Raw genomic sequence first — 12,272 nt, 5'->3', positions numbered from 1 at the left:
TGGTGCCACATCCTGCAGAGCGGCAGGATAAAGCAGCAGGCTCAGGAAAAGGAAGCGAGGACCAGAGAACTACGGGTCATCATGGAGGGAAGAGGAAGCTCAGACAGTGACATGGACCGAGAGATAGTGTTTAAACGACAGCGGGAAACAGCTGAGTTGAGCTGACAGCTAAAACCTCAAACTACAGTGATGTCACAACGTCAGATCAACTGAGCACAAGCACTTCCTGTGTCCCGGAGAAACACTTCCCCCTAAAATACCTCATCCAGAAGGGAAGATTTATAAAAACCCTTGCACAGGTATAGAGAGTAATGCAAATACAGCAGGGAGGGAGAGAGAAAGTGAAGAAAAAAGGAAAAAGGAAAATTCTCCTAAAAGCACTTTAATGTGCCCCAGATTCTGCTTCTCCTCTCTGCATTTAAGTCTCTTTTCCATTCGCTCCATTTCTCTCAAGCATGTGCGCAGCTTTTATCTCTTGTCTTTTCGGTTTCCATCAGTCTTTATTCCATATACGCGACTTGCAAAGAATGAACAGAGGCTAATAAGAAGGAGGATTGTGCTATCACAAAGACATACTAATGTGTATCGAAGTCTGTGTGTATCTTACCTTGTACACCTGCCCATAGGTGCCATTTCCCACCAGCTCAACCAGCTCAAAGATGCCGGCAGGATCCTAGAACGACAAAGCAAACACAATGGGATCATTAGGATGAATAGGACTGAAGCGTTAGTTCATACATTTAGCAAAAAAAGTTTTCAAATTGTTAGAATTTTTCAATGCAAGATACATTGTGTGTGAATCCGATTTATACCGTAATCATATGGACGACAAAGCATGACAAGTCGTAGCTACGCCAGTGTGTGCTCATACACCAGCTATTCCTGTTATCCACATTACAACATTGTATTTTACAACTGTATTTTTGACAATGGTGGGAGTTGGACCTCTAAGCCAAGCAGTGCTGATGTCTTCCTCAACCAACTGAGAGCCCCCTGGGTGTGGATACATTGGTCTGAAATGCAGTGCCGGATTGTTTTAGGCTTGTGTCCAGACTAGCTAATAATTTAAGCCCACAGTCGCTAGGTTGCCAACACAGAACCCGACGCATCTCTGACAAGGAGCAACTTGAACAAAGTATAAAACTCACTGACCCCCACACACACACACACACACACACACCTCCCCCTTCCTCTCTGCCGCGTGTTGCTACGGCATTCCAACAATAGCTGGTATTCACCCTCTCCTTCCTACTCTCTCTCTCTCTCTCACACACTCTCTCTGCTCCACCAGCTTCGGTTCTCTAACCAACCAGCCGAAGTCCATCTATGTCTCTCTCACTCTTTTATCTACACATGCTTTCTCTCTCGCTCCTTCATTCCTGACCGTGTCCTTCTTTTCAATGCTCCTCTCATTCCAGCAGAGTCCCCGAAACACTGAGGCCCTTTTACCAGCTTCTCTTGTGTCTCTTTTCTCCCTGTGCCTCCTTCTTGCTATTAGAAAGTGTTACATACCATCATTCATATTGTGTCAGTCTTAACTGTCTTCCACTTTGTACCTCATTCTTTCTGCCAGAGGTGCCTGTGGAGATGCCAGAGCTAATGTTTGGCCCTCATTTACTCAAGAATTCCATATTCAAAATGTCTATTATCAGCAACCCTTCACTGTAAATGATCTAATAAGAAGTGTGAGGCTCTAACTCTACTGATCATCACTATAAACTGCTTGTAATGTGGGTGACCTTGCACTCACAGCCAATTCTACTGGGTCAGCTAAAAATATACCAATATCCAGCATAATGTCTGTCATTTTTTGTCCTCCCCCTTCTTCTTTTCTTTTTTGAAAATGGCTATTCAATATCATCTAGGGACGAGCAAAAAAAGATACATGCAAATATCTAAAGGCTAGAGGCTCATTTTGTTAGCCGATTCACAGAAATAACCTGCGGTATTGTGTAGATCCGCACTGGGACTCATGCAAAGCTTTAGCACAGACAATATTACACGATACCCACTTTTCACAGACAAGTCCCCTCTCAATAAAGCATCTCTTTTATTTCCGTTCTAAAAAGCCACACACGCACACTACTTCCATCCCAGTCTTTCTCATCTCTAACCTCACTTCTCTCTTCTGCTTCATTCTGTTTTGCCACTGTCCTCCTTTTGTCAGACTCTTTGTTGCCTTCTCTTTCTCACTTTCTGTACTTCTCTTTCATGCCATGTGAATTTTTGGTTGAACTTTCAGCCAACTTTGCTGGCATAACACACAGTTACGTGTGCTGCCACAGTACATAGAGCAGGAAAGGACCCCATATTATTGCCAAATGAAGAAAAAAAACTTTGCAAGTGTATTTTGGGGCTCTACACTACTTTGTACATGCTCAAGGTGTCTGCATGTCTATAGTCTTTGTAAAGGTTAACTTTCTGTTTCTTCTGTTGTTTCTCAGTTTTCCTTTCCTCTCTTCCCCCAGTTTATCTCCCCCTCTTTGACCCCCTCGCTCTGTCTCTATACTGTATGTTTGTTTCTGCGGGTCTCAGCAGACCTGTCAACCTGTCAGCGCTTTCTGAAGACTCTGCCTTTTCTTGCTCTTTCCTTCCTTTTCCTGTCGTCACCCTTTTTTCACTGGTTGTGTGCAGCAGACACTCGCACATGCACTTTCCCCTCACATACAATAACACACACACACACACAAACTAATTCTCTCTCCGTCTCAAGTACATCCTCCTGCTGTCTCGCTCTCTCACACTCTCATAACCACACTCACACAGTGCCAAAAGCGCACTCCTACACAAGGGCTAGTGTTCGAATGTTCCAACGAGTATGAGTGGGCTCAAAATGAAGAGTGTGTGGCTAACCAAACGCGTGTGTACTGTATGTGCAAAAAAGAGTCAGAGAGAGACTGCAAGCCTCTTTCAACCGTCAAGCAGCAGCATTCTGCAATCTCTGCAACTGTTTGCCTTGCTATCAGGCCTTCATCTTATGCAGGTAGATTTTTCCTCCCCTCACTTCCTTGTATGTGTGTGTGTGTGTGTGTGTGTGTGTGTGTGTGTGTGTGTGTGTGTGTGTGTGTGTGTCAGTATGTGGCAGTGTGTGAATCAACTCTTAGAGCTGCATACAAAGTTCTGACAGCAACTCCCAAGACGCATCTAAGGATGCATTCTCTCTGTTTTTACGCAACATTCAGATAATAAAACATAATCCATGAACACACACACTGCTATAAATGCATGTGCATTAAGCACCACAAGCAATGGAGGACACAATATGTAGGCATACATGCATGTGGCGCCTCACCTCCATGCACAACATACAGAATAAGTGCTGTGGCTAGAGAAACAGAGTTTCTGCTGCTCCAGTTCATACATGTCCTTAGGCTCGCTGATAAAAATATAGCACGATATCATTCATATTTTATGGGACACTTGCAGAATGAGCTGCAGGCTTTGTCGGTGCGTCTGCATGTGCGTGTCGGCATGTGCACGTCTGTATGCCTGTGGTTAAGGGTTCCCGATGACAGAGATATTTTGGGCCCTTCCCCTTTTCTCATTTTGTGTTCCATGTTGATCGTTTGCCAGCGTCACATCACTGCCACACGACCTCACTGGTGGCTGATGACTCACGGTCATAGACATGAATAGGCGTGCGTGCGCGTGTGTGTGTGTGTGTGTGTGTGTGTGTGTGTGTGTGTGTGTGTGTGTGTGTGTGTGTGTGTGTGTGTGTGTGTGTGTGTGTGTGTCAGTGGAGCTGCTGAATAACAAATGCACATTATACATAGCTAGTAAAAATTTGGGATTTGAGATGTGATGTAAAAACTGTCAAGTTTTAAGAAGAGGTTTACTTTAACCCTGATGATGACAGGGCAGTTTTTCTTCATATTTCATAACCGACCAGACATCTTACACTTTTCCAAACCGACAAAGGAGCGAGACTTCCTTCAATTTCTATGACAACATTTCTTAAAGAAAAGATTGACCTACGAGGATTTCACACGACAGCAACAATATGTTTATCATAAGTGTCGTTAAGAAAGGTTTTCCTGACCTCATTTACCACTTATCTAGAAGTCAGAATAAGAGCAACGTTATCTTGCTTGCATTCAGTGCAACATTGAAAGCATGACATTCATCGGTCATAGACGGCTTATCTCCATTTCATTCTTTACACTCTGGTACAACATACTACAAGAAGAGAGCTTCTCTAGTGACATCCCTGTACATCCACAGATAAAAATTCTGTTTTGGTCCTGATAATTTTGCCTTTTGCCATGTCTTCTTGACATGGAATGGTTTTGTGTAAAAGTAGGTTGATTAACTTTGGGCATGAGGACACTGAGATGTGTTGAACAGGGGGTGTTGGTCTATGAGCAGTGCAGGCCATTAGAAATAATGGGTTTTAGAGTGCAGGGCTGTAGTTCTTGTGAAAGCCACTTTACAACATGTGTGAGGACTTTTACTGCATTCATTCTTTCATTCCTCAACCTAACCTTAATCCTCTCCACTGCATTCCTAACATTAACTCTTACCTTACCACTTTAACACACCTTAACACTAAAACCAGGACAAACGGCTTACAATAAAATCAGGTGTAAACACATGCAAAAGGAATACGGGGCACAATTGACCATAAATGCATTCCCTTAGCACACTGACTGGACCACAACTGCTGAGAAGTTATTATTGAACTTTTGTGGGTCAACAACGTAATTGGAAGTGTGACTCTCCCCTGATCAACACATACTTCAATAGTTTAAATGGTTTTCTTCAAATAGCTCTCTTTCTCTAATCCTGCTATTATGTTGCTTGATGGTGTTTTAAGCCCCCAACGTCTCCTTCCAGGCAGCGCTGTGACTGTTGACTTCAAGGCACCTAACCCTAACCTTAACCCTAACCCTAACCCTAACCATTGCCTAATCCTAGTGCCTTTCAGGCAGCGCTGCCTGGAAGGAGACGTTGGGGGCTTAAAACACCGATAAATATTATGTTGTGGGTCAATTTGACCCATTAAAGCTTTGAGTTAGAGCAAAGAAGTTAATGAAATCAAATGACGTTTCTTCATTATGGTACATGAGCATGTGTGTGACAAAGTCTGACACTCCCTAGTTGAAACACATGTATGTCCCTCATGCCTTAATACGATACTTTTACTTTAATTGACATCAGAGTGCCTCGATTATAAAAAGGAATTTGCCAAAAGGCCTTGGCATGTGATGTCTATCTGATATAGTTTCTTATATCGGTTTAAGACAAGTACAGTACACCCTTTATCAATAACAATGTTCTATGTGGATTAGAAGGAAGTCAAATATATTTTTCACCAGGTAAAAACCCCCCACAGTGCAATAACACTAAAACAGAAATAAATCAGTGCAGATGCCTTAAATCCAATCTGTGAAGTTGTATTCACACAGGGGAACAAATTAAACAGATAAAGTGCAATGTCAAAACAAACTGCACTCATTATTCTTGTAAAGTCATAAAAAGAACATTTTAGACCTACTTAACACTTATACTGCATAATACCAACTATCTATCTCCTTTTTTTTTTTTTTTTTAGTCAGGCTACATCATCTGTTGATTCTGTTCATTGTGCATTCCTGCAGCTAAAAAGAAAGACTGAGAACTGAATTTTCCTCACAGGGGAGTTAAGTTATGATGGTTATATCAACCAGACCTTAGTTTAACATTTCTATTTATACTGTAACTTTTATACTTCAGCACACTCGGATGCCAATGACTTGGGATTTGCTACCACGTTTAGTAATTTGTGATACAAAAGTTAAGATAATTACTACTAAAACTGCGGTGGAAATCTAAATAGGCCAGTGTTTGCTAACTAATGTCTTGACACAGTAAAATGGCCAACTATGTGAGACTCCAGGCGTTAGAACAAACACCAAATTTGGAAAACTAATTATTATTCTTTTAAAACTCATCCAGGCTGGTCCTTCTCCAGATTATGTAGGGTTACGGTGTATCTGAAGTATATGTCTCTATTCACTGTCAGCAGCAGCCAGGTGAGTGCAGTTAGTGTCTATGGAAAGTGAATTACAGAGAAGTGAGGTGGATTGAATTAGAGACCCTAAGAGGATGATAGGAGTCATGCTGGGGCCGAGTCTGCCTCTTATAAAACCACTTACACTAAACAACATGGTTCACCACTGCTTGCTTTTAAAAGGAAATGCTGTAGTAGCCAAATTCCCAGTATGTCTCACCCAGACATGTACAGTACATTAACAGGAGTCAAGTCTTAATCACAGATTTACAGCCCACCAAAGATGATGCAGTACTGTACATACCACAGAAGCCTTGGCACGAGATGTCTATCTGATATGGTTTCTCTTATCGGTTTAAGACCAAACATTTCCATGTGGATTCATCACACATAGACACACAAACATAGCCCTTTAACAATACCAACATGTGATATGTGGATTAGGAGGAAATAAAATAATAACACGGGGGTTTTACCTTGTTAAAAACGTTCACACAAATACTTGTGTTTTATTTCCTCCTAATCCACGTTATCACCCTACAGGTTGTCTCATTACAGCCACGCGAGCTGTAGTTCCAACGAGACAACCTGTAGGGGGACCGAAGAGGGAAAAGTTACATAGTATGCCTTTAACAATAACCAACATGTGATATGTGGATTAGGAGGAAGTATTTGTGTGAACATGTTTAACAAGGTAAAAACCCCAACAGTGCAATTACACTTAAACAGAAATAAATCCGTAAATCCAATCTGTGAAGCTGTATTCACACAGGGGAACAAATTAAAGAGATAATGTGCAATGTCAAGAGAAACTGCACTCATTACAGACACAAAACAAAGCATTGTGTTCTTGTAAAGTCATGAAAAGAACATTTCAGACCTACTTGACACTGCATACTAACCAACTATCTATCTCCTTGTGTACAGTCGGGCTACAGCTGATAATTATTCTCATTATCGTCATCTGTTGATTCTGTTCATTGTGCGTTCCTGCAGCTAAAAAGCAAGACTAAGTACTGCATTTTTAAGTTATGACTGTATCAACCAGACCTGAGTTAAACATTTCTATTTACGGTCACTTTTATACTTTAGCACACTTGGATGCCAGATACATGGGGGTTTGCTACCGAGTGGAGTAATACGTGCTACAAAAGTTAAAATAATTACTATTAAAACTGCACTTATCAATAGTTTTATATTAACAATGGCTCAAATTACTACATGTAATGTGGCGTGTAATGTGGGGTACGCGCCGCAGAGTAGGTTTTGAGATGCAAATGAACCCATCCGCTCCTCGCCTCTCGCCTTCCATCCATCTCTGCCAACCTGTCATCTCACACCTTTTCTTGTCATGCCTCCGTCCATCCCTCCGTCCCCCCTCATCATTCATCTTTTCTTCGCAATTTCTGCCTGCCTGCTCTGTCCCTCTGTCATTTCAATCCATCTTTCTATCTGACTTCCAGCCCTGCACCATGTAAGTCAGACCCAACGGAGGGATTCAGCTCCTACTATGGGAGTTGTTTACGTGCACATTTAATTCTTCAAGCACTTCAAAGTGTGTGCGTTATAGTGCAAGAGAAAAGAAAAGGGAAGATAGATTGAGTTAGGGAGTGTGGCCTTGTGCATACTCATGTTTGAATGTATCCGTAAATGTCTTTAAAGCATGCTGAAACAATGCATTATTATTATTATTTAGATCTATAATCTAGGAGATCACAGCTTTTTATTCAGAAATCAAACAGGGTGGCTGCTAATTACTGCAAATCTTTCCTAACTGCCTAAATCAGCTGGTGCTAGTATCAAAAGGACACTCACTGTACATACAAATGTCATTGATTACTGATTTAATTTGGCAAATTCTTTGGAGATTTTTGTGCATCTAGAGTCAACCTACATATTAGTGCTTGTATAAGTGTAGCAAGGGGTGGGGGGTGGGGGGATAGGTCAACTAGAAGCAGGCTGGCAGAGTGGAAAGGAGGGTGGGAGGGAGAGGGGCATTTCGCAGCGACAGACTGCCATACAGTATATAGACTATTCATGAATAAGCTCTGTGTAAGCCCTGGGCACTGCTGTGGCCCCGTTACTATGGCGTCCATGGTGAGGGGCCGAGGAATGTGGCCTTATTGGGCAACGGCGATGGGGAGGGAGGGTGGGAGGAAATCTGGAGAGGGGTCTTTGCTTCGGACTACTTTAGTCACTGGTCACATCTCCACCTTTTAGCCCGAGCACAGACTCTGTCGCTTTCTTCTCCTCTCTCTGCTCTCTCTGTCTCTCATTGTCTCTCGAAGTCTCTCTAAGCTCAATTAATCTTCACACGTCCCATTTCACTCTCTGAATCCATCGCCTCGTCTCTCTCCCTCTGCGTCTTTTTCTCTTTCTTTCTCTGACCGTGTCACTGTCGCTTCATCCTCACCTGCATGCTTTCATCTCAGATCTCACACCTGAGTCCCTGCACAGCACATTTGTGTATCGCCAGTGTGTGTGTGTGTGTGTGTGTGTGTTTGTGTGTGTGTGTGTGTGTGTGTGTGTGTGTGTGTTGCTCTGGCTATACTTCCTGCTGGTTTACCATCTGTTGCTCTCATCAGCTGACTGGATGAACCCGTGCTTCTGACGCCTCTGACCTGTGTGTGTGCGGTCGTGTGCTCATCACTTTATATAAAAACCACCGTCTGTATGGAAACCACAACGTTTTGACCTCTTCTGGTCTTTTGGTTGTCATTGTGGGTTACAACACAACAGCAGGGACATCTCTGTGTGTGCCTCTAACTCTGGCCTTTCCCACTCGAGTGAAACATGCGGCATCTATAAAAAAAAAAAAAAAAAAAGGTGCCGGGGTTGATGTGCGACACCGGCAAAATGTCGCAGAGAGCCGATGAGGCACAAGAAAGACGAGTGAGAGAGAAAGACAAAGAGAAAAGATGGAAAAGTGCAGAGACAGCAAACATAAAAAGCCACTTCTCTCTCCCCCTATACTTCCCACTCAATTCTATCGGTCTCTTTGTATCAGTGTATGTACGTGTGTGTGTGTGTGTGTGTGTGCTATGGTCAGTGTGCCTAAGAGCAGCTGAGTGCAAGAGCAGGCTCGGTCCCCTGAACTCCACCCCCCTCCCCCCTATGCAGACACACACAAAAACACAATTCCCCCCATCAACACCACCAATGCCAGTATTAAAATCACCCACCCCCCTCTCCTCCCAACCTCGTCAGAGCCAGCTGACCTACTTCCTGTCTAGCCAGTCCAGAGGTTGACTGTACAATCACGTGAGACAGTGTGTGTGTGTGTGTGTGTGTGTGTGTGTGTGTGTGTGTGTGTGTGTGTGTGTGTGTGTGTGTGTGTGTGTAAAGATAGAGAGACAAAGAGTATTTTCTGTAAATAGGTCCAGACAGGGATTAATCTTAGTTTCATCAAAACATCAGTGGTAGCCCATATGCACCTTAAGATTCCATGATGTTGTTTTGTAAAATGTGGGATACAACTATGTGATCTTTACACTGAGGGGAATATTTAAACCGGAGACTACATGTTGTTTTTTTATGGCTGCACAATTTGATCAAATGGAAATATCTTTGGGACTGGTTTTACACAAATCTTGGCTGCACAGCAAAAGTTGGAACCAAGTGACCCATCGGCAGGTCAGAAAGTGTTTAAAGACTTTATTAAAGTGTTTTTCTTCTAACAAATCATATTCTAATAATCCCATAAGGTTTCTTAGCCAATGACACTGGGCTATTTATCCTTCTGGCAATAAGCTGAGTGTATGCATGCAAAAATGCAAAATCTTATACATAAAATAGTCATATGATCACGACTGATGAGACTATTCACAACTACCACACTTTCAAATACATGACCATGCAAACATGTAAAAACAAATGGGTGTGTGTGTGTGTGTGTGTGTGTGTGTGTGTGTGTGTGTGTGTGTGTGTGTGTGTGTGTGTGTGTGTGTGTGTATGTATGTATGTATGTATGTATGTATGTATGTATGTATATATATATATATATATATATATATATATATATGTGTGTGTGTGTGTGTTTAAACGTGTGTCCTTGCAGCTGCCTGAGTCACAGTGAGAGACATGCGTTGACATCACGCCTCTGAAAGAACAGAACATGCACAGGCTCTCTCCCAATGCACAAACACTTCCTTCCTCTTCCTTATTCATTTTCATCGCTGCCTGCCTCATTCTCTCTCTCCTACTCTGCTTCTTCTTCTTCCTCCTTCAAGTTCTCCTTTCCATTCTACCCCCAATTCTGCTCTCCCCACACTGGTGAAAACACACTACATGCTGCAGGTGTAAACCTCAAAAGAAGCATTTTTTATTGACATTTCAGTCACCTCCCCCGTGAACATTACTCTTCATGCAGGCAGGGCAGGGAGGTGGACAGAGAGAGGTTATGCTAAGAGACAGGGCGGCTGGCAGACAGATGGGGAGATGCATTCAGTCGGTCAGACGAACAAGATGCTGGAAAACGGGCGATAAAATTGATAGAAAAGGGTGGAACAGTATTTGGGTAGATGGATGAGCATTTGGGACTTAAGCAGACACAGAGACAAGCAAACAGACATGAACAGAGAGAAAGAGACAGACAGAATGAAGGGTATAAAAAGGGACATTCAGGCACAATTAAGCAGACATGGAAACAGGTAAATACAGACGTGTGTGTGTGTGTGTGTGAGTTGTGGTTTCGTTTCTCAGAGCAGCAAACAGGTCTTCAGAGCTGGAGCCCTTTTCTCATGTACAGCATCACTTACTTGTGTGCAGTTGACTATCTCACACACACACACACACACACACACACACACACACACACACACACACACACAGCGAAGTGGAAACATGGGTATCCACGCATTAACACAAGCGCAGGAGGCTGTTTGCATGCATGTCTGTCTGTGAGTGTGTGTTGTGGTTTGCAGCACACACCGAATGAACAAAAGAACTGGCTATTGCAGCATGCACAGCTTCAGCTTTGATGGAGAGCAGGCTACACTGACTACAGGTAGGTTGGCACTCTCTCACACACAAACAGGGTAAAAACAACACACAAGGAGAACAGGGGGGTTCTGGATAAATAACTATTTGGGCCTGAAAACAAGGAACCGTTCATGTCTTGCTCTCTAACACACAAGCCAAGAGAATGAGTAGTGTGTGGGAGAAATAGCCTAGGTTAAATTCTACTGCTGTCTGAATCAAGGCTGATGGGCCTAGAATAGCCTGGCCCAGAGAAAAAGAGATACACAAAACCTCTCTATCCAGGTCAGCAGAATCCCAGCTTCAACCTCAACTCAGCATCACACACAGCATCCATCTTCCTGTCTCTGACTTCAATCAGGATAAAGCTTCAGATGCGCGAGGCAGCTGTCAAGTTAGTTAACGTCTATATATAATTGTTGCTATAATTTGACACATTGTGGCGGCCTGGCTCCCACACATCCGCCTTGCAGCCTCCTCGGCTCTCCAGCCGGTTTGCTATTCAGGAAAGGCTGTCAGGTGCAAAGAAAAGGAGAAACGCGCGCGCGAGCGCACGACACGCGCGCACACACACACACACACACACACACACACACACACACACACACACACACACACACACACACCAGTTTCTCTCACAAGAAGCTATATTTTAAATATGCAAAATGACACATCCTCTTACCCTCAAAGCGGACAGGTCGATTTCGTCCAGACTCCGAGCTGGAGAGTCACTCGCCATGATGGAGGGCACCAAAATCCGCTCTTAGTCAGTTGCCCGATATCCTGAAACGGCCTTAGCTGTCACGACTGTGTGGTCCCTTCTCTCTGCTGCTCAGTCTCTACTGTCCCCTCTCTGCTACAGTGTTGTCTCAAAATAATAAAAGTCTCCTTGTGGTCCTTAGCGGGACGTGACACGGGCCGGGAGCGCACAGCTAGAGCGCAGACGTTAGGAGTGGAAGCGCCGTGTGCATCAGTACCTCCAGATCCATGTCTGCGGGATGGAGACGGAACAGAGAAAGGTGAAGCGCCGTGTAAAGTGGATTCCTGCTCGTGCTCTTCCTACAACCGCTGCTGTGACAGCCAGTGAACATACAGGAGGAGGGGGAGCGCACTGCCTATAATGCCTCAGCAAACCACGCCTGTTATGGGCGGGGTTTGCTGAGGCAGAAGGGACTCCCAAACTTCTTTTTTTCCTTTTCTTTTTCAAAAAGGAATAGGCTATATATGTTAAAAATCCTTTCACAATCCTTTAAATCAGTGTTTCTCCTAGGGGTACTTTAGAGTACTGCAGGGAGTACTAGGGATG

The 12,272-nt window shown here is 43.5% G+C and overlaps 1 protein-coding gene across 21 annotated transcripts in view; it reads right to left on the bottom strand.

Moving 5' to 3' along the window:
* Window positions 1-12,078, bottom strand: part of tnika (TRAF2 and NCK interacting kinase a) — an 86,878-nt gene extending 74,800 nt beyond the window's left edge. For 4 of the 21 annotated variants that reach the window (XM_031309927.2, XM_035994479.1, XM_031309928.2 and 1 more), the window contains exons 1-2: window positions 11,649-12,071; window positions 608-673 (exon numbers count right to left, since the gene is read on the bottom strand). In XM_031309927.2, coding sequence (XP_031165787.1) covers window positions 608-673; window positions 11,649-11,705 — 123 coding nt within the window. In that variant the 5' untranslated portion in view covers window positions 11,706-12,071. Of the gene's footprint in view, window positions 1-607; window positions 674-11,648 lie in introns of all 21 variants that reach the window. The other 17 variants (XM_031309924.2, XM_035994480.1, XM_031309926.2 and 14 more) reach the window with 6 other exon arrangements.
* Window positions 12,079-12,272: the final 194 nt, after the last annotated feature.

The sequence above is a fragment of the Sander lucioperca genome, chromosome 18 (genome assembly GCF_008315115.2).
Source record: "Sander lucioperca isolate FBNREF2018 chromosome 18, SLUC_FBN_1.2, whole genome shotgun sequence".
Taxonomy (NCBI): Eukaryota; Metazoa; Chordata; class Actinopteri; order Perciformes; family Percidae; genus Sander; species Sander lucioperca.
The sequence above is the reverse complement of the archived record's forward strand: the minus strand, read 5'-3'. Positions and strand labels throughout refer to the sequence as shown.